General features: G+C 32.2%; 1 protein-coding gene across 2 annotated transcripts; it reads left to right on the top strand.

Annotated features, from left to right (window-relative positions):
- Positions 1-4,420: 4,420 nt before the first annotated feature.
- Dyro (Dpt-YFP repressor by overexpression) lies at positions 4,421-23,744 on the top strand. 2 transcript variants are annotated; one of them, XM_065503522.1, is made up of 3 exons: positions 4,422-6,565; positions 18,554-18,622; positions 21,762-23,744. In XM_065503522.1, the coding sequence occupies exons 1-3, from the start codon at positions 5,390-5,392 to the stop codon at positions 22,485-22,487; spliced, it is 1,971 nt and encodes a 656-aa protein (XP_065359594.1). In that variant the 5' UTR covers positions 4,422-5,389; the 3' UTR covers positions 22,488-23,744. The 2 variants fall into 2 exon arrangements, with proteins under 2 accessions (XP_065359595.1, XP_065359594.1); XM_065503523.1 differs by lacking the exon at positions 18,554-18,622 and having other exon boundaries at positions 4,421-6,565.
- Positions 23,745-24,359: the final 615 nt, after the last annotated feature.

Genomic DNA, 24,359 nt, shown 5'->3' with positions numbered 1-24,359 from the left:
CACGACCGGTTCGAACTCGTATGGTGGGCAACCTTAGAGAAGAAGGTAAATATAAAAGATGTTCAAAAAATACAGAGACTCTGTTGTGTAAACATTGTGGTGTAATAAAAACCATATCGACAAAAGCTATTGAGAATATTTTATCAACACTATCGATCGAAATACAGAAGTAAGTCCTTGCTGCAACTAGATTGGTGGTAATGGAAATGTGGATGATAAATGACCATCCAACTAGATAACAAAGAATAATAAATATTATACCAGAAGGTATTATACCAGAATTCGAACAGAAAATATCAAAATAAATAGCATCACCATAATATCAGATGGAGAGGAATATGATGATATAATGAGAGTAAGGAATAAACATGAAACCAATCTATACACAGACGGTTCTGGAATAGGTGACCAAAGGAGTATGGCTTCTGCAAACTAAGGTAAATATTTGTATCTACCTGATCATAATGGTTATTACTGAGGGCATTAAAAGGTTGAAGAGAATTGGTTTAAGGATGAAATAAAAGGGAATGGCCAATTAACAACCTCAACAGTAGGCAGAATGACCAGTATCCTTTGGGGAAACCGAAACACTCAGAATACTAGTTAATGTGTGGACTGGAAACACATATGAGCAGATTTGGCTCGTACTGGTCTACACTATAATGCGAAAAGCAGAGCGTTTGAGGAAGAGTACGAAACACTAAAACATTACATGTGTCACTGTCCTTCATTTAGTCGAATTAGAGACGTAACTGTTTATATGGACACCATGTCAAACCTGGAATATCTTTGGAATTCTGTTTGAAAATCAACAGAATTCCTCAAATTATATTAACCTAGCCGACCATGTGTTTAAGCTCTGAAGAAACAGGGAAGAACACTTCCTCAAGAGCGCACAACATATATGTATGTTACTGTTTCTATACTCCACCCATATTTATGATCATTTTATGCATTTTTCTTTAAATGTATGTATGTTGATTTGTTAAATTAGAGCAGATAATTAGAAATTTGAATTATAAAGAATTAAAAAGTCTGTAATCCATATCCCGAATTCCTGATAAATCCCGGAATGACGAAAATCCCGGGATTGTGAAAATCAGTCCCGTTTGATATTCCTAGTATGTTGTACTATGTTAAAATGTTACAATTGATCGATCAATCTGCATCAATTGTTCCATAACATATTTTGTTTGGTTAGAGATCTGACTGTAAATGCAATCGCCAGCTTTCTTTTTTCCATTTTCGTACGTTTTACACAAATGTGTTGTTGTTGCCTTTTATTATTATGTATTTTTTATTTTGTTGCTCATGAATATTGTACTACAATTTCCAGCGATGGTAGAGGTGGCGATACCTCCAAAAGCACAAAAATATTTCATTGTTGCTGTGGTGGAAGCAACGACGAGAGGTGAGAGTCAAACGGAGCATACCACATGTTAGAGAAACAAAATAAGAGCACGACAATTGCTAAAGGTTTTGTTTGCGGTTTATTTGACAACAAACGACGACGACAGCGGCAACAACAGCAACAAAGATCAGTAACGACAACGGATAGATGATGACGATGCGACACGACACCAACTCACTACACATTGTTGCTGTTTTTTTTATTATTATTTCTGTTTCGCTGTTTACTATCCATCAAAAGTGTTGGGGTAGTATACATAGGCTTCTTATACTATTTGTAACATCGCATAATCAAAGATAATGGATCAGAAATGTAAAATTTCCAAATGACTAAATCCAAAAATACTAACGGGGAAGTGTATTTTAGAGAAATCCATCAAATAGTAATAGACAAAAAGAATCCGATAATTACAAAACATAATTCCAAAAAATAATTTGGTCCAAGGCCAATAAAATACTACATGGTTTATGTAACTGTTGTCAGTTTGAGATGTTAGAACACTTAGTTTAAATTCTAGAAACAAAAAGGTAATGGGCAAAAAAATGGAAATTCAAAATGTTTAAAATTTAAAAATCGATTTTGTTTGGACTCGGCTATGATATTGCGTTGAAACTTCGTTTGCAAGGTTGACAATTTTATTATGTATAGTATAACTAACAAAAAAGTTTACCGGTCCAATATTTTGGAAAATCTAAAACAAGCTGTTGTAAATCAAAGGTTTATGAAACAGATTTTGTATGGAAATTTTGTTTTATAAACCTTTGATAAATTTATAAACTGTTTATGCATATGGGGGTAATTGTATTAATGCTTAATACGTACTATAAGCTACTATATCATTCAAACCCAATTGCAAGAAAGTTGGTTTCATTTAAGTGTCATAGTCGCTTTGGAAGAATGCAAATCCTGGGCTTAACCAAATATTCTAACTCATATTGGATATTTCCATGGCAATTATAACTTTATTTTTAGTTTAGGTCATGATTTTAATAACACTATACAACAAAATCAATTTTTTCCAAAACAAGGTCAGACCAATAAATTTTGATAGAGGAGACAAAAAAAAGACTCGTGCATTTTGAAAGTTTACATCTGAATTTCATTTGAAGGGGGTTAAAGTTTCCCAACTCTGGCACATTCTTATTGTTAATCGGCATATGAAACCATGAGATCCTTACATTTTAGGTATAAAATGTGTTCAGTAAATTTATGTAAAATATTACGGATAACATTTTTGTAGAATATGTTAACCCTCTAAATCCTCAAGGCATGGCTCTTTTTTGTCCTTCTTTTAAAAAAGAGCAAAAAACACCATATTAACGACGCAAATCTATGTACTAACGGCGCAACTTCAAAGCCATGCGACGCAAACTGAAACAAAAACGATGCAAATTGAAACACGGACGACGTAACTTCGAAACCATGATGCAAACTAGAACAAAATCTACTAAAAATGGTCGGGATGGCAACGGTAAGCGTTAACCCTCCCATATAAAGTACATACCTAGTCAATTTCGAATATCTGGATAACTAAAATTGCGAAATTCTTCAAACTTTGTCTGAAACATTTTTTTAGAATTTAACGAAACTCTTATTTGAATATTTGAAAAAGTTTTCAATGTATGTATTGTCAACCACTGTATGTAGATTTTAATACATACATACATTGTACCTATCATAAATACCTACAAATTTTAGTGTTAACAAATAATATTTTGTAGCTATTAAATTTGAAAAACCATTGCAACTTTACTGAAAAGTTACAAAAACTAATAAGTATGTATCTATGTGATTTCAAAATTGTTGCCTTGATTATTACTAGGTAGGTTAGAGGAAGATTATTTTGGTGTTGAATAATGTTACCAGCAATTAAATGGATGATATGGACACCAACAATATGGTTTCAACAGGACTGCGCTACGTGTCACATTAGATATTCTGCACGAGCGATTTGAGGACATGGCCATCTCACGTGGTGGTGATGTGAATTGGCGACCGAGATCGTGCGAAATCACCCCTTTCGACTTCTGCTTGTAAGGTTTTCTTCAGTCGCAGGTCTATGAGAATAAGCCACAAAGCCAACATATCCCATGACATCGGTCAAACACAGCCTGATTTATGCGCCAGAGTCATGGACAACTATTTTACAAATTTTTTTTAGCTATATTACAAATAAGCAATGATTAGAAAAGTAAAAATCTTTTAAAAGAGTTAATACATATTTCAACTCATTAATTGACGTTCAAACTTTCAAAGAAATCTGATAAGTCGTTTAGAAGTTAAATATGTTATTTTTCGGATAGGTATAGATGATTGTCTTTTACCCCTAGGCTATCCCCTTTTAAGCAGAATTACTAAAAATTGTTAGGAGTAGCTACAGGTACATATGATTTTTAGTGTGTAGTACATTAAAAGTATTCGACCACACCAAACAAACTACATATGTACATGCTTTTTCTGGTTGTTATTGTTGTCGTTGAAGAACATGGAAAAACTCAGGCAAAAATAAAATACAAAAATAAGGTATGAAATGCTAAATAATAAATAAACGCAGCAACAACAACGAGAAATTCAACGACAGTTCAAAATAAATAAAGCACGAGCAACTACTAATAATAACAACAACAACAGCAGTAGCAGAAGCTGAAAGCGGCAGTAATAGCAATAATAACAACAATAGTCGCAGCAGCACCACTCACATTAGTGAGGCAATTCGTCAGTCAGTGTCAGTTTGTCATAATGACAGTTAGGCAACCAAACTAAAGTAATACTTATTGTAGCAACAAAACAAACAAACGAAATACATACATACATAAATACTTGCTTGCATACGACTAATCGTACTACCACAGCAACAGCAACAACAACAACATCAACTAAAATGCCAGTAATAACAACAAAAACAACAGTAGCAACAGCAAAAACGAAATCAAACCAAACCAAACGACAAAACTCGACACAAAAAGTTAAAATGTACTATGTATGTATGAATTTTTGTGTGTTAATTTTTTATATTTTTTTGGAGACGACTTAAAAATAACAACGGCAGCAATAGCAACAACAACGTCAACATCCACAATAACAACGGCAACCAACAACAACTGCTGAGACGACAATGGCAATGACGTTGGAGCATGCCACACATACTAAGGCCAGCTAGCAGTCAGCCAAATAACCAACCAAAAACAAAACAACGACCAGACTGCCTGCTTGCCAGCCAGCCATCCAGCCACAACAACCGCAGTCGTACCAGTTGTGGCTGCAGCAGCAGTAGCAGCGGCAGCAGCAACGGTGGCGGTGTGTTAAAAAAACATATGAAATTAGTACAATTCGTGATTTCAACGGTGAACGACGAAACGGTATGTATGTTCGCGATCGAATGTGTTTAACAATCAAGTTGCGGCTGCTGCAAAACCAATAACAACATCTCTCCAACAACCGAAACAAAAAAAAATAATTCAAAACCCGTAATACAGCACCACCAAACGAAACCACTAAGATCACCAAACCAGTTAAGATCAACCAAAAATACATTTTTGGCAAAAAACAACAAATCAGACTCCAACAACAACACACTTCATTACACGGCCAGCAAACACACACGCACGCACACGTAGTTGTAGTAGCATCGTGTTGTTGTCATTGATATTAGTTGTAGTCGAAACAAACGAAACGTAGAAGAAGCAGAAGGCGAAGGAGGAACAAGGAAAACAACAAGACAAGAAAAATAAATAAAAGAAAAACACTTGTTTTAAAATAACCTGTTGCTCTTATGATCACATACCACAAACAGACAAACCACTAACAGCAATACCGTGGACTACATTCAGTTATTCGTACCCCTTCCTCAGTCCCACACCCTCCACCCTTCCAACACCTCAACACACACACATCCATCTCAACTGGACACCCCAGGACGGCTTCAAACTGTCGTCGCCACATGATCAACATCTACGTCGCAAGAGGGGGAAGAGTATTATGAACACTGCAACAATGTATAACAAAGGCAACAATTCGACCACCAACAACAACAACAACAGCAGCACCTCAAACCTAAATGTAGCCATCAAGAGCAGCAACGCCACAACCTCCAACACCACCGTCCCCACTAGCAATACTAGTGGTGGAGGAGGAGGATCCACGACAGATCGTATTGAATGGTCACGTGCCACAATACTCGATTTCATCGAAGACTATCGGCGACAACGTGTTCTCTGGGATCCCAACACCAAGGGCTATCACATCAAGCAAACCAAATATGAAGCCCTCAAGTTGTTGGGCCACAAGTATGGTGCCGAAATACGTTCAATACGTTCGAAGATCAAGAGTTTACGTTCCTCATTCCATCGTGAACATGGCAAAGTACTCAATGGCAGACGCAAGGGGCTCAATTATCAGCCAATGTGGTTTGCATACGATGCCATACGTTTTATATTGGATGGTGAGTCGGGGGATTCCGACGAAGCGGAGGGGCAGAAAAACGATTCAAATAATAGAGAGACAGCATTGTCAGAGCCAAACAATAATAACAGCAACAATAACAACAACAACAACGCCAGCAACAACAGTATCGATGAGGAACTAATGGAGGAGCGTAAAATTTCTAGTCGTGACATTGAACACTTCAACAATCATTTCTTGGCTTTAGGCTTACAAGCTCGCCATCCTATGGCCGTGATAGCTGCAGTTGAAGCTGCCGCCGCTGCCTCAGCTGCTCAAGAGAGACGACAAGAGCAAAAATATGCTCTCAAGCAGCAAGAAATAGACGCTGCTACTCAGCTCAAGCTGCTTGAATTATCAACAAATGCAACAATAACAACAGCAGCGGCCAATACAAACACCAGCAACAACAACAACACTATGAACCTCACCTCCACTTCTGCAACGTTTAACCCAATTTCGAAACCTTTTCACAGTCCAAAATCATCATCGCCATTAGCCACAGCAACAAATAGTAGTGTCCCAATAACAACAGCAACATTATCAAACACAACAACTACACCACCACAACAACAGTTGCCACCTCCGTCCGCAACAAGTACGTGCTCTCCGGAAAGTTTGACTGTTTTACATGGATCACGTAGTTTAGATGAAAATTCTGCCTCTGCTTTAGCTGCTGCGACTGCAATTCCTAGTCTTTCGATAACGGCTGTGGTAAGTAGTGACTTTCCATATCTTTATAGTTTATATTAGACATTATCACTCTACACAACAACAAGCACACACAGCAATACAAATGTCCACATGTACATGCTAATACACTGTACGAAATTTTGTTTTCTTTTTATAACTATGTATCTATGTAGTTGAACAACATTTTTTGCACATGTCAAATTCACAAAATACAAAGTTTTTCAACTATTTATCATAAGTACAGCAGTACCCCGGTTTGCGTCGCTTCGTTCTGTGTCGTTTCGAAGTTGCGTCTTTTTAAAATGTCTGTGATTTGAAGACTTGACTCGGCTGAATTTACTCGTAGATTGGACATTGTTATAACTAGAAGTGAACCAACCACTTTATGGGTTTGCTATTTTAAACAATTGGTCAATTTACAAGGTCTCCTATCGTGTCATAATGTCCTAATATTTCACAATGGTTTAAAAATGTTGTTATTGCATTTCAAGCAAAAAATGTCCAGCAGACCCCTGCGCCTAACGCCTAAGAGCCGGTTAAGCCGAGTCGCGAAATATTAGGACATTATGACATGTTAGGAGACCTTGTGAATTGACCAAATGTGTTCAAGTTTCTAAAAATCTAACTTATGTAAATCCAATGAAATATACTTTCGTATAAATCAAAGCCAAATTGTTAATCTAAGAACTTCCCACACACACACACTTATTGATAAGATACTATAGAAAGTTAAACAAATTTCCATACGTCACATTCTTGCAGATTTTTCTTTTCAGTGTATCTTTAGTTGCCCATATTGTTGTTATTGTTGCACAGTATTTACTCATTTGCAACTCAAAATCGTTGAACACACAAAAAAGTTGTTTGTCTAGTTTCTCTCATTGGGTATGTTTTGCGTTTTCATTTCTGGTTCGTTGTTGTGTAGTGTTATTTCAGCGACTGAATTATTTGAAGACACTTTGACAGTTGCACACACATATTAATATTACTGAACAGTGGGCCAAGACGGCACGCAGTACCCATAGACCTTTTAAACATTAATTTCCATTTGCTTCAATTTATGTAGTGCCGAAAACAAACATTGGGACTGGAGAAATGCTACGCCAACCAAAACGAAGCACGATTTCCCGCACATTTGTATTGATTTTCATTTAATTGGTTCCTAGATTCATAATTTTTGCTGAAAAAATAGAAAAATCTATTTTTTACAAACATTTTCATATTAACGACGCAAATCGAAATACTAAAGACGCAACTTCGAAGCCATGCTTTCAAAAATTTTTCTGATGTTCTTTAAATAGTCGGAATAAAAATGACGTATTTTCTTCGTTGAAATACCTATTATGAGAAATATGTTGTTCATATACTGAACATAGTATCCGAGATATAGGCAACAATAATTGCTAATTTAAGGCTACGTTCATTCGTAGGGAAGCGTCGCTAATAAATATTTCTTTATTTTTTTATACACATCTATAGACTTTATCTTCTATATATATAAAAATGAAATGGTCCATGTATGTAATGTAGAGATGCCAAACGGGGAATCCCGTTCCCGAAAATCCCGGGGTTTTCGGGATTTCTTAAACCCCGAAGCCCGGGATTTTTTAATTTTAAATCCCGGGATTTTCCAAATCCCGTTTTTCATAAATAAATATGTAGGGGAAATTGTAATTTTTGTGTGCCTTTTTTATGCATTTTGACATTCTACATGTCCGAATATCGCAAAGTGATGTTCAGTATAGTTGTTAAGCTCAACTCCTGCTACAACATCTATCTTCTATATAAAAATGAAATGGTCCATGTATGTAAAGAAAAAAAATCAAAAATTCCGGGTAAAACTCGGAATTTATTTTTTTGAGTCCAGTCAACAGTAACAAAAAAAGCTCCCTAAAGTGTGCAGTACAAGTTTAGATATTTTATTTGCAAATAAATAAGATCAGGCGTATGTGGGTTCGAGAAACTTGAAGAACTAACATTAGTAAATGCTACCGGGCGAAGCCAGGGCGGTCAACTAGTAGTTAATAAAGGAAAGCGGTATTTTTGGTTTTCCTAGAGTGGGGCTCTGGAAAATCAATTCTTCACCTTTTTTTGTAAGTTATCTAACAAAACTCAATTTAAATCCTCTTCAAACGAAATTGATTTTATCTCAGATGAGGAGCTCGAACAAAATGAAAATATTTCGATTGCTCAAAGGCTAAAAGATATTATTAATAAATGTAAAAAACCCAAATAACAATAACGAAACAAAGTTATAATGTAGATTTGCAACTTGCAAAAGAAATAGATCACTTTATTTCTGAAGGAACAAGAGGAAAATACTTGCAGATTTGTTATAAGTATTTGTAAACGGTTTTGCCAATATGAAAGATGTTTTTCGGCAGCAGCATATTCGGTAACAAAATTCGTTCCAGAATGGCAGACGAAACCATAGATGCGATAGTATGCTATTTAGTGTCTAATAAAAATTAATTGCTAAATAAAAAATTTACTTTCAATTGTAAAGACATAATTATGTACGTTTCTTTCTTATAATTTTCGGGATTTTAGATTTCCTGAAAATCCCGAAACCCCGGGTCGGGATTCTTTACCAAATCCCGATCCCCGGGATTTTAAAAAATCAGTCCCGATTAGCATCTCTAATGTAATGTCATCACGTCAGAACGGCTGGAGCGATTTGGCAGATTTTTTTATTCGATTCGAAATTTTCCGGGTAAAACTCGTAAATTCTTTTTTTTGTGAGTCCAGTCAACTGTAATAAAAGAGCTCCCTAAAGTATGCAGTACAAATTTAGATATTTTATTTGCAAATAAATAAGAACAGGCTGGTGTGCGTGGCTTGGAGAAACTTGAAGAACTAGCATTATTAAATGCTACCGGGCGAAGCCGGGGCGATCAACCAGTTAGAAATAAAATACTTGAATACGATATTTCATTAAGCCATTTTTGCACCAATTTGAAGGATTGTTCAATATATACAATTCAGAATGATCTTTTGACAGATTTGAATGTTTATTAGTTTAATACGTTATGATTTTGATAATTATAATGACTATATATTACATATTCGTACCATATGTATTGGGTTATCCAAAGCCGAAAACCGGGGTTTTCACCATTGTAAACTCGACCGATTTCGGTTTTCTTTAACTGATAGTTTAACCAATTTTGGTTGTGTTTCAAACAAAAAAGTTCTAAACTAATAACACTATTTGAACTATATTTATTGTTTTGTCATAAAATAATACTTTTTTTGTTTAAAACACAACAACTATTATAATATATTAGGACATTATGACAATATGACTAATATCAGACCATGTGAATACCACAATTATGTAAATTAGACACAAAAGTAATGGTTTTTATGATAAAAATGAAATTTCACATGGAATTAAAGCCAAAAATTTATTTATTGCTATTATTAATTTCATTATTCTTAAAAATTAACGGAAAAAAATGCTCAAATTGTATGTTAAAAGATATTTATTTTTCTTATGAAGCATGACTTAGGTCGGATAACTTATCAAAATTTTAAACATAGTTAAGGCTTAATCAATATTTAAATATATTTTTTTCATACAAATTAAATAAATTTTATCTTTTTATTCTACTTCTTTTCGATTTTTGCAACTCTTAAAGCGGAATATGAATTCTTTATTTCAGAAGTTTTTTTTTGAAAATCGAAACAAACTATGACACATAAAATCCTCAGAATATGTAAAAACTGTAGATGCGTTGCCCAATGTTTGTGTCACAGTGTATGTACACGTAATTCTAGATATACCAACAAGTGACGACTTAATTACAATATATTGCACAGATCATAGATAAGATTAAATGTTTTCCCATGAAAAACAATTTTAAAATATGTTATAATGCTCTATTAGGCTAAGACGAATCTTATATGTATACTAGAGTGCTCCAAGATTGTATGGACGAAAAAAACTTTCTAGGTACAGGCCGTCCCCCCCTCTAGAATTGTTCTATGTATTGTAGAAACACGTTGTGTAAAATATTAGGATGATAGGATAACGTTAACTGGTGGCGCAACGACGCTGAAGTTTTGAGGTGCATTTACAAGGGGAAAATATGCAATTTTTTCAGTTTTTGTAAAAATTTTGTCATTAAATACTGACTTTTACAATTTAATTTAAAAGAATCGAAATGTGTACGTAATTGTCGTTATAATAAGATATAAAAGACAAAAATTGGTAAAAAAATGTTAAAGTTATTAAAAAATCGCCAGGCCATTAACGTGTCTCAGGCCACTAGAACAAGAAATTTATGAACAAAATTAACATATTTTGAGAAATATTAAAATAAAAGCTTATTTTTACTTAAAATATATCCATATTTACTTGTATATGAGTTTTTGTCCTCGTAGGATACCGTTAACCTATTCGCAGGTATGACCAAAAAAATTAAATTTTTTTAACGGCAGTTTCAAGACTCCAATTTCAAATTTTTAAAAATTTTGTTAAACAAATTTCAGAATTTTTTGATCATCACATGGGGATTTATTCACAACATAATAGGGAATAAAAATGTGAAAAAAGTATGTCAATACCTCCTATAGTTTTTCCGTACCTGCGATATAAATTTTGCGATTTTCGAGAAAAACTAATTTTTTGGCCATATTTTGGGGAATGACCAGAATTTCATTAATGTAATGATTTTTGAGTAAAAGCTATTCAGAATAATATAATCCAGGTAATTTTAAATATAGTCTGAAAGTTTTACTAAAATCGGAAAACTTTAACCCTTAAATCGTGAAGGTCAAAGGTCAATTTTTTCAATATTTGGAATTTCTCATGGAAAGATAGCGAAATATTATATGTTTTTGGGCCGATTTTGATGAAACTTAAGAAAAATATAAAATGAAGTCTAGTATTCACAATAACAGTACAAAAATGGAAATTAACCCTTAAGAGTACTTGGGGTCAAAATGAATGTGTTTTTCGTGATTTTAAAAGTTGAGGGTCATTTGGACCCCAAGTGCTATTAAGGGTTAATTTCCATTTTTGTACTGTTATTGTGAATACTAGACTTCATTTTATATTTTTCTTAAGTTTCATCAAAATCGGCCCAAAAATGTATAATATTTCGCTATCTTTCCATGAGAAATTCCAAATATTGAAAAAATTGACCTTTGACCTTCACGATTTAAGGGTTAAAGTTTTCCGATTTTAGTAAAACTTTCAGACTATATTTAAAATTACCTGGATTATATTATTCTGAATAGCTTTTACTCAAAAATCATTACAGTAATGAAATTCTGGTCATTCCCCAAAATATGGCCAAAAAATTAGTTTTTCTCGAAAATCGCAAAATTTATATCGCAGGTACGGAAAAACTATAGGAGATATTGACATACTTTTTTCACATTTTTATTCCCCATTATGTTGTCAATAAATCCCCATGTGATGATCAAAAAATTCTGAAATTTGTTTAACAAAATTTTTAAAAATTTGAAATTGGAGTTTTGAAACTGCCGTTAAAAAAATTTAATTTTTTTGGTCATACCTGCGAATAGGTTAACGGTATCCTACGAGGACAAAAACTCATATACAAGTAAATATGGATATATTTTAAGTAAAAATAAGCTTTTATTTTAATATTTCTCAAAATATGTTAATTTTGTTCATAAATTTCTTGTTCTAGTGGCCTGAGACACGTTAATGGCCTGGCGATTTTTTAATAACTTTAACATTTTTTTTACTAATTTTTGTCTTTTATATCTTATTATAACGACAATTACCTACACATTTCGATTCTTTTAAATTAAATTGTAAAAGTCATTATTTAATGACAAAATTTTTACAAAAACTGAAAAAATTGCATATTTTCCCCTTGTAAATGCACCTCAAAACTTCAGCGTCGTTGCGCCACCAGTTAACGTTATCCTATCATCCTAATATTTTACACAATGTGTTTCTACAATACATAGAACAATTCTAGAGGGGGGGACGGTCAAAATTCGCAATTTTATTTTTTTGGAGCACTCTAATGTATACACGTTACTTTGGGATATTTTATTTAAAAAATATATGTATTCACTTATACCCCGGTTTGCGTCGCTTCGTTCTGCGTCGGTTTCGAAGTTGCGTCTTTTTAAAATTTCTATAATTTCGAAGTTGCGTCGATTTTGTTCCAATTTGCGTTGCATGGCTTCGAATTTGTGTCGTTAGTGCTTCGATTTGAATCATTATACCCTTCACCTTCGTGAGAAGGGTATATATAAGTTCGTCATTCCGTTTGCAATTTCTACATTTTTCATTTCCGACCCTATAAAGTATATATATTCTGGATCCTTATAGATAGCGGAGTCGATTAAGCCATGTCTGTCTGTCTGTCCGTCTGTCTGTTGAAATCAATTTTCTGAAGACCCCAGATATCTTCGGGATCCAAATCTTCAATAATTGTGTCAGACTTGCTTTCGAGAATTTTGCTATTTAAAATCAGCAAAATCGGTCCACAAATGGCTGAGATATGAGGAAAAAACCAAGACAACCTCGATTTTTGACCTATTTTTGACCCATATCTGGATTACTAAGACATTAATATAGACAATATGGATATCTAATGATAGATATTTCAAAGACATTTGCAACGACGTATATAAGACCATAGTAAGTTGGACCTACAATGGGTCAAAATCGAAAAAAAAAAATTTAACCCGAATTTTTTTTTCAAAAAATAAATTGAAAAAACCAAAAAAAAAAATTTAAAATTTAAAATTTAAAAAAAAAATGAAAAAAATTAAATTTTGTTTACCTAAAAATATTTAAAATTTTTAAGTATAATTTGGTGAAGGGTATATAAGATTTGGCACAGCCGAATATAGCACTCTTACTTGTTTTTGTTTCAGTTTGCGTCGCATGGCTTCGAAAATCGTCGTCAGTACTTCGATTTGCGTCGTTAATATGAAAATGTTTGTATTGAAAAATCTATTTTTTCAGCAAAAGTTATGAATCTAGGAACAAATTAAATTAAAATCGTCGTGTTTCTGCAGGCCCAATTAGCGACGCAAACCTGGGTATTTGCGTATATAATTAGCTTGGAAATATCTATTCTATTCTATCTTGCGCATTTCGTCTTTTATCCAATAAAAAAAACTATTAAAAAAAAATTAATACTGAACTATCATTGGATAAAAGACGAAATGCGCAAGATAGGACTTCATTTTAGACTATTTAAAACATTTTTTCATGCGAACTTTTATTTTTACGTTGAAATATAACAGTTAACAGGGGAGTTGAGATAATTTGTTTAATATCACCATAGGTCACCATAGGACTCTAACATAGAGAGTTGTTGATTACAAATTTTATAGATTACCGTTATTTACGGTCCCTGGTATTCGTACAGTTCCCATTATTTTCAACATTTGAGCTACAAATATTTTATTCAACTAAAATGTTGAAGCTTGAGCTATTTGTTTTTCAAGAATAATTTTGTTTTAATTACATTAGCGGATTTCACTATTAAGTGCGAATGGACCTTCCATCATTGCAAATGCAAAATTTTATAGGTTTTTGTATGTATTTTGCTATTGGATTACTGTAAAATTTTGCATTTGCAATGTTGCAAGACCATTCGCACTTAATAGTGAACTCCCATATTATGTTTTGTTATATAACTTTAATAATTTTTTTTCACGAAAACAAACAACAAAGATTATTTATTTTTAAAGAAAGTTTTTCTTAACTAATCGAGTGGCCTACTGTCAGGCCTAGACGATTTTTTGTTTTTTTTACAATACCCTTAAAATTCCATAAATTTCTAAAGTGAAAAAATCTCCCAATGTTTGGGATTTTTGACCTTTGTAACTTATTTTAATATAAAAACCGAGATAAAATTATACCATCAAACTCAAAAAAGTGCGAACATCTGTATTCAATTAATCAGGTTTGTGATTTAATCGGTTAATCGAGCAAATAATTAATCGAGATTTAAATTTAATCGGTTAATAATCGGTTAATTTTAAATTATTCGATTAACCGAATAATTTCCATTTTAATTTTAAATTGAAAAGAAAAACAAGAATTGTGTGACAAACACAAAAAACAAAACATATCATTTCAACAAAACAATAAATAAACATATGCATTTTTTAGAGATCTTCTGAAACAATCTTTTAAAAAAAGGAATATAATTTAAATGCTTTCTCTTTAAAGGTTTTTTTTTAATAAAACTTGACTTGAAAAAAAATCTCTCACTAATTATAGATGTTGGAGAAATCGAAAAAATATTCAATTTCTCAGTTCTTTTCCTCCATCATACCATGGGAGTCCTTTTTGGATTTTTTTTTAGATTTTGAATACTTTAATAGTTTTGTTAAGTTGTGATAAAAGACTCGTTTCAGTAATGTCTTCAGTTTCGTCTATTACCATATCGTCCTCCGACTCATTAGGACAAAGTTCATCATAGAACATTCTAGAAAAAAGGGTCATTTCCAAATTCCTTAGTATCAGTTATCGTACTATACTTCAAAACACTATTGCTAGAAGGGAATGTTTACGAGTTATGAAATAAAATTTGTGTGTTTAAAACTATACAGGCAAATCCCGGTATAACGAATCTCACTTTAACGAAAATCCGATTTAACGCACGGTCAAATTCGTAACATTGACTACCTTATATAACGAACGTTTCAAAAATTGTATGCTCGATATAACGAATGGTGAGAAAAAACAAACAAACAAACAACCAAATTTTTAACATTGATAACCTTATATAACGAACTTTTCGAATATTGTACGCTCAATATAATGAACAGAAAGTATAAAAAACAAAAGTATAAAGAATGTCAAAATAAGAAAATAAGTCGTTACAGTACCGTTTTCAATGGTTACTCTCTTTAAAAATAGGTGCTGTAATTTGTTCTATAGTGGTTTTAATTGCTTGTTTCACAATATCGAATGAAAGATTTCGTTCGCATTCTAAGCGAAAGAAAACTGATTCGTTCACATAAACATGACGGTAGAATGCGAACGAAATCTTTCATTCAATATTGTGAAACAGACAATAATTGTGCAAGTATTCATGTGAATTAAATATGGGAAACCTTAGAAGAATTTCATTGAAAGAAAAAGTAAAAAATTTAAATGAATGAACGAAATATGGAATAACAAAGTTCTCAACATTTTGAAGAAAATAAAACAAAAATTGTATCGTGACTAATGTTTCCTGTAAATTATCTTCACACAAATTAAGTCGAATCTTCAAAATTTGTTTTTGTTTTAAATGTTTATCCCTCAGTTCAATTTTCAACAGGTTGAATCATTTTCAGAATCGAAATCCCTTACAATGAAGGCTTTATTAATACGATATTCATTCCTCGATTTTGACGATTTTCATCCCTCCTAATGTCACACAGCTCATCCAACCTAGGGATCAAAACGCCATACGTTTAGTTAAATTCCAATACAGAAAAAGTTGTCCAAAATTAAAAAAAAAAAACATCTCGATATTACGAATTTTTCAATTTAACGAATGGGCCTGACAACATATCGTTCGTTATACCGGGATTTGCCAGTATTTCTATAAAAAGTGCAAAAAAAAATTTCGGTTATTCGGTTAATCGACAAAAATTAATCGGTTTATTTGTTATTTGAAAATCGTCAATTTTAAATTATTCGAACAGTTAACCGGCCAAAATTAATCGGTTAGTCGATTAACGGTTAATCGATTGAATACCCTAGTATTTAATCACCTGTAAATAAAATCGTTCAAAACAGTCACAAAATTGCACGGATTTGATCCATATTTTGCTTAATTAAATTAATACAATGTACTATTTGATAAATGTTTTATATATTAAACAGTAAAACCTTGATAATCCGTACATCGTTAATCCGGATTATTCGGTAATTTACTCCAAAAACATAGTTTTATTGTGCTGCAAAAAAAACTATTTTCTACGCAATTCCATGTTTTTTTTTAAAAAAAAAAAACAAAGAAAAGTAGTTTTTTCTTCTGAAGTTCAGTGTTTCTTTTTTTAAATGCAATCATTTATTTAAATGATACAATAATATAATTAATGTATCATTAGATATGTGTTTTAAAAGCGTTTTATATCCTACACCACCATAGTGGGGAGGGTATAATGCGTTTGTGCAGATGTTTGTAACGTCCAAAAATATTAGTCTAACACCCACCTTAAAGTATACCGATCGACTTAGAATCACTCTCTGAGTCGATTAAACGATGTCCGTCCGTCTGGTCGGCTGGCTGTCAATGTAAACCTTGTGCGCAGAAGATATTTCGATGAAATTTGGTACATATTATTTTTTCGACTCAATGACCAAGTCTATTGGTTCATTATTTCACCTAGCCACCATACAAATGTCCTCCCGAAATTGGACTTTATCGGTCATAAATGTTTATATATGTATCTCCACAAATTCCGCTCCAAATAAGTTTTATATACACAAAATTCATGTCACCAAATTTAGTCATAGCTCCCATATAGACCCGCTTCCGAAATGCATAAATCGCTTAAAAGTGTTGGTATACTCACAAAATTCAACATAGTAAAATTTCATATAGACTCAAATCACACGACCTAATTTCATGGTGATCGGTCCATAATTGGACATTGCCCCCATATAAGGCCCACTTCCGCAAATCACTCAAAAATATAAATTATTGAAATTTTAAAAGAAAAACGTTTTTGCTCTTTTACTTAGTGTTGGGTATTATATGGTCGGGCATGACCGACCACACTTTCTTACTTGTTTAATATAAGAACAATGTTTTAAAATTTTTATTCGGTAGTCCGGAGAATTTGATAATCCAGATTAGGGTCTGCAATCAATTATCCGGATTATCAAGGTTTTACTGTATAGCGTTATTTCTTTATTTAGATAAACAGAATGAAAAGTATCATTTTGACGGATACCTTATAAGATTGATTCTCTATACCTAGTGTCATTGCTACAAAAATACTTTAATGAAATGTAAGTGGAGATATTAATCGTTTAGTCCCACTGTACCTCTGCCAACTAACTCAGTTGTCGTTAGCTGTTCAGCTAATGCGTCGTATTTTTTCCACACATTTTTTTATTATTTATTTTGTTTTTTTTTTTGTGTTAATTTCATATCAACACACACGTGAAACAGTCCAGTCCGCGTATGCTCACTTTTTTGGTATAAAATGAGGCACTCTACGATCTGTAGTGTCGCTATATCTACATACAACTAAACACATAAACATACAAACATAAATAAATACGTACCCCAACAAGTGAGTGTGTGTTGGAGTGTTACTTATTCGAATGTCTTATTGTGGTTGTTGTTTTAATTTATTTTTAAAAATATATTTTTTTTGTGGTTTTCACCACAAAGTAACACAACCAACCAACCAACAATCATGCTGCTCTGCTCCACAACTGATAAGCTTTACAAAAAATCGTAAATGTGTCGCATTACTCTGGCCTCAAATGAAATGAAACGAATTGAAATGAAAGCCAACCAACAAGCCCCTGCTGCAATTGAGCTTTATGTACACATTTCTACGAGTGTGTGAGTGTGTATCTATGTATGGTGGTATGCACATATGTTGGTTGAATTTGTTGCATCAGCCGTTTTGTTTTCTTTTTTCTTCCTCCACTTTATTTGTTTTCTTCTACTTTGTTGTTGTTGTTATTGTTCAGTGCAACAGTGTGCGAGTAAAGTACGTTTGCAATAATTTCTCAACTTTAGTCTTTGTTACGAGTCGTATTCTTGTTGTTGTAATTTTTATAATGCAACAACTTGGCAGAATGCATTCAACAGTACAATTTTTGTACTGTTTGTAAATAGTGTTCAATTTATGTATCTATTGTACGTACTAATTTGTTTGCATGTGTGACAGAGTGTGTGTGTATGTTAAAAGTCATTTGATTCCACTTTTTTGTTACTAGCTTTTGTAGTAACATTGATATTGCCACAAACCATTCAAATTAAAATGCATTTCACTTTTTTCACTTCTATCATTTTGTTTTCTTTTTTTCATTCTTTGCAGGCACGTAACTCTGATTTCGATGGCAGTGAATACTGTAACATTAGTGCAGATGATGTTAAAACAGAAATTGTAAGTACATAATATTTGTCTAACCTAAAACCGAGATACATTAGTGCGAGTATAGTAGGTACATATATTGCAACTGTAATATACTAATTAGAATAAACACAATTCGAATAGTTAAACATAAACTCAATACGTAACAAGATCGGTTTTTGCCATTGCAGATTGTTGCAACACTCTAATTTTGTAACTGTCGGACTTCTACATCGCGTACCCTGCAAGTGTATCAGCCCAATCATTAATAAAAATCCCAATCATAAATAAAAAATCCGCGGTAGTTTTTTTCCCCATTTTCCTATTAAAATTCAGTGTTTAAAATATTTGCGATTAGGCCGATTCATCTAACTTTCACAAATATCACATTACTACAACCTTTGCCTCAAACTGGGGTGTTGCGGTATATGTGCTTGACAGTATAATATACCTCTGAACACATTGGATAATATGGACCGTAATTAATCACTACACAGGTCAACAGCAAAAAAAAGGCTTCACTAACCAGTATATAGATTTGATGCATCATGGTTACCTAAGTACAAAAATTGTCAAATTTTTTAATTCTATGGATAGATTTTTTTTTCTAAAATTGCGAATTTTTGTAGATGTTTCTCCACATAATTTATGATAACTCAAAAAGGGTTAGTCCGATATTATTGAAGTAAACTTAAAAAATTGCAATTTTCATAACCCTTAATCTGTATATTGCGTTTTAATCGGCTCAGTATATTGCGTTTTAATCGGCTCAGGAGTTTACTGCTGTATCGCAAACCCAAATATAATAGCAACTAAATGAGATATCGATCATAAAGATCGATTAATTATTTTCGAATTTATTCACAATTTAAAATTTGGACCATATTTGTACTACTGGAACCACAATACATCAAAATTGTGTAGTGGTTTAAAAAGCCTTTAAATTTTTTTCGATTTTGTTGCCCTGTGCTATTTGTCTGAAACTCAGTAACCCAGAAATCACTATAGGTGGTTATTCCAATGTCCATAGTATCTTCTGGCATGTGCACTCTAACCATACTTCTAGTGAAAGCCAAAATGCTGAAATAACCATATATTTCTTGCGTCCCTGATAAATTCCGACCAAACCTTTCAACCGGACGTTTGCTGTTTCTTTATAGAAAAACTTTTGAAATAACTCAAATTGATAACTATGCTTTCTCGGCAGCTGTAGTAAATATGGGTTTTCTGTTGATGGAAGTCAAATTTCCAGTAAATTGAAGAACAAATATCGGTTTAACAGAACACGTCCACTACGCGGTCAGAGTCAAAAATGTAGCATTTCAGAATTGTGCCAGGAATAAAAGTCTACGTACAGTGGGGCATCCTAGGTAAGCATGTTTGGTCGTGAAAAACTCTCTTTGTCAAGAGAATTCAGAACAGTACCGACAATTCAATGCTAAAAAAAACTCAATCCACACAAGAAACCATTCTATTTTATATAGTCCTGTGGATGTACCAGGCATTCTCAGATATACTTCTACTCATTCGAACTACTTTGACCAAAAATTGAAGACCATTTCTGTATTTGGTGCGGAGCTTTATGACGACATTGGAGCGGGTGCAAAGGAGTGCGCTGTAACTTTTATGGGACATTATTCACTCTTTTAATTCACGCACCTTTATTTCCATTTTTAAATTGACTTGGCTTTGTCATCTGAAGATCTAGAGGCTTCATATGAAACGGGCAATCGTAATTAATACTGGACTTTTTTAAACGATTTTTTTAAAAAATTAAGCTTAGTTTTTGTCAAAATGTTTTAGAACAAATGTTTTTCCATGCTAGTTTACAGTATATTAAATATAAAATAATCAGTCAAATCAATCCCAAAAACGATTTAGGTGTGATGAATTTCGATTGATTTTTATAGCAAAAAACAACTAAATAAGCAACGCTGCATTTGTTTACCTTAATTAATGTGAAAATTTAATTTCGATAATTTCCCCTGAAACTAATATGACAAAACGATTCGAACAAACACATCACACTTTTTGTCGTTTTGAAATCGTTTTTCATCACATACCTGAATGTTTTAGAAACAATTTTTGACAACTATTACGAAAGATGTTTGCAAAAAAGAAAATAAAGTCAAGGCAAAAATCGAAATTGAAATTTAAATCTTTTAAAGTATATGTGATAAATTAGTAAAATAAATGAAAACCTGTATCTCACCTTGTGTTCTTTGTTCTCCTGTATAATTTGTTTGTACATCATTTTATAGTCGGATCAGTAGTTTAAAATAGACAGATTTACTACGACTTTTCTTCCTGTGCAAGATTTGAACGGAATTATCAACGTTTTAGGGTCCGCATATGCTAGGAGACCATAGTTGGAGTATCGAGGGGAAGACAAATGAAAATATCTATAACAAGTAAGAGTGTTATATTCGGCTGTGTCAAATCTTGTATACTTGTATATAAGAGGGGGATCTTGTATGGGGACTAGGGACAAATGTTGTCCGATTTTCGACGTTCTTCTTTACAGTATAATTTCTAATGGTGAAAATCATAGACGGATATTGCTCACTTTCAATACCGAACAAACCTAATCAACAGAGAGTAATTGTGGAAAATTTCAGTCAGCTATGTCCTTTCGTTTGTACCCTATCATGTTTTCAACAGATATACAGACGAACGGATATAGCTAGATCGACTAGAATCTTATGAGGACCCATAATATACATACTTTTTGATTCTAAGACCAATGATTCATAGCATGAAAAAAAACCTTGTAAACTAGTGTAATTAAAATTATTTAAACTTTTTATTGAAAATTAGAAATAACATTTAAATTCAAATTATTTTGCCATAGAAATTATTAATGTTGATAGCAAATGAGGAGCCGCACAACAAAAGGTACTTTTTTGAAAATTTTAAAATTTTGGGAAAATGATTTTTTCTAGAAGATTTCAAACCAATATTATAAAAATATCAAAAAATCGAAAAAGTACCTTTTCTTCTGCGGCTTCTCAAATATCCTTACCTACTATGTGAGCCAATGTTATTGACTTTAGTATCTGGCTACTCAATTATTCTTCTACATTTACGATTTATTTTCCATCATGTTTTTACTACACTATTATTAAGATTCTATTTGTATTTTTATTTTGTTTTTATCTACTTTATTCAACAGTTTGAAAGTGATTCCACTGAGTTAGCAATGCTTGAGAGCACACGCACTTCCACCCCAGTACCACTGAATTATCATAAAAATGCCACTGACTTGACAATGAACAGAAGCAACACCGCCAACATGAGCCACGGCAGCGGCATCGTCAATAATCCAGCCAGTGTTGCTATCAATGGTGGCACTGGCACAGTCGGTAGTCGCAAACGTAAGGCACAAATGCATTCAAACGTAAATCACAATGAGGATGCACCATCACCTTCTAAATTACATCAAAAACAACAGCAACATTCCAATGCCATCATACACTCCAGACAATGTGATTATTTAAATAGCAACAACAGCAACAATATAAACAACAATCAAAGTCCTGACGATAATGCTGATGATGATGATGATGACGACGGCGACGATGATGAAGATGATGGAGCTGGTTACTCCACCTCTTTTTCCCACCTTCAAACTACACTCATCAATAATAACAGCACCAACAACCCAACCACTAGCAACAATAACAAGACAAACAGCAACAACAACTGCACCAACAATCCCATCGATGAGTATGGAGTGTTTGGCGAATATGTGGCCATAACAATACGAAAACTTAAAACGTCCAAAGCAAAAATTGTAGTCAAACATTTAATCAACAATCTTCTCTACGAAGCCGAAATGGGAAAATATGATCAGGGCATATCCTCATGCAAAGAACCACCAGAACTCTATAAAATGTGATACTGTATAAAATGAAAAATAAATAAATTTAATCAAATGGAAAGAAAAGTTAAATAAACAAAAAAAATATAGAATAATAATTTAAAATACAATCAAAACAAAACAAAACAAAGACAAACAACCAACCCAATAACTAAATACATAATAAAAATAACAAGTGAAAATGAAAATACATAATAAAAAGTTATTTAAATAAAATAAAATAAAATAAAATAAAAACAAGTGAAATCATAATGAAAAAATACCTTGCTTAAACAAATGTTACCTTGAACACTAGTCAATTTGTGTTTCAAATTTAATCAGGGATAAATAAAATATGAAAACAAATTTCAGTAAAGAAATTTAAAACTAAGGATATTTTTACATCAATACACAAACACAGGACTTATTTATGTATGTATATCCCAGCAAAAGATGGTGTTAATTAAATCAAGCTTTACTGTTTCCTGTAAAGCTTTTCGATATAAGAATTTTGAAAAAAAAACTTTAGTTTTAATGGGTTTTTATAAACTAAATATTTTGAGAAACCATTTTTGCCACAATTTTTTGTTGGGAAGTTCATTTAACTGAAAATACATGGACATGAAACTTGCTTCTCTAATTTGAAATGTAGTAGTGCGGGACACTGTGGAACTTTCAAAGTTTCATAAAATTTAATGAAATCATTAAAATTTAAAATATATTTTACTAAATAAAAACTATCTATGTACTTTAAAAAAGTATTTCAAATAACTAATTGCTCAAATACATTTATTTATGTATATAAAATACATCTGTCCATGTATTTCCAGTATCCGTTTGTGTAAATTTTTAACTATGAAATATATATTTTTGTTATATAACTTTTTGTTTAAATAAATCTTTAAAATATTACTTACTAATACATATATATAAATATGCAATTATATTTAACATAAATATCTACGATATAAAATCATTTATATATTTATTTACAACTCAGGTGCCTTTTTGTAGTCAATTAAGTTTTTATTTAATTTTTTTTTTTGTTTTTTTTTTAATTTTATTTTTTTTTGTTAATAAAAATCTCTGCAATATGATAATAGGGATCATTTGAATGGAATATAAGTACCTTATGTTATATAATTTAATTATTAAATATAATAAACAAATATAAACAATTATATTTTACGTTTTTTTTTTCTTTTTTCAAAATTTCTAATTACTATTTTAAGTTATTGTTACTTAATTGTTAATTTTTAAAAATAAATAAAAAAAACTATATGAATTACAAAACAACTTTGCAGTTTGGATGAGTATTATTTTTTTCAGCAAATTTGTTGCAGTAAGTTTGGGAGGCCTTTAGATTCATTACAATGCCCTTAAAATTGTTCACTTATAAACATTAAGCCCTGTCTAATACTGACAATTTTGTAACTCATGTATGTCCCGGAACTTCCAGTTCTTGAATTTTTTTGCCTAGATTCTTCATATTTTTTGTCTAGACAACTCCTGTTGATACATGGGTAATAAATACTTTGCGAAATATGTCCAATTTTTTGGTGAAAAAAATTCGGATTAAAAAATATTTTTTCCGATTTTGACCCATTGTAGGTACAACTTACTATGGTCTTATATACGTAGTTGCAAGGGTCTTTGAAATATCTATCATTAGATATCCATATTGTCTATATTAATGACTTAGTAATCCAGATATAGGTAAAAAAATCGAGGTTTTCCTGATTTTTTCCTCATATCTCAGCCGATTTGCTGATTTTAAATAGGAAACTTCTGGAAAGCATGTCTGACAAAATTATTAAAGATTTGGATCCCGAAGATATATGGGGTCTTCAGAAAATTATAAGAAACCAGAATATATATATGTACTTTATAGGGTCGGAAAATTATATTGTG

The sequence above is a fragment of the Calliphora vicina genome, chromosome 3 (assembly GCF_958450345.1).
Source record: "Calliphora vicina chromosome 3, idCalVici1.1, whole genome shotgun sequence".
NCBI lineage: Eukaryota > Metazoa > Arthropoda > Insecta > Diptera > Calliphoridae > Calliphora > Calliphora vicina.
This window is presented reverse-complemented; position numbering and strand designations above follow the sequence as displayed.

Bases quoted from the DNA above. Each gene is read 5' to 3' on its own strand.
- Dyro (XM_065503522.1), top strand. From the start codon at position 5,390: ATGAACACTGCAACAATGTATAACAAAGGCAACAATTCGACCACCAAC. The intron at 6,566-18,553 runs GTAAGTAGTGAC...CATTCTTTGCAG, and splicing joins GTCTTTCGATAACGGCTGTG to GCACGTAACTCTGATTTCGA. The intron at 18,623-21,761 runs GTAAGTACATAA...TTTATTCAACAG, and splicing joins ATGATGTTAAAACAGAAATT to TTTGAAAGTGATTCCACTGA.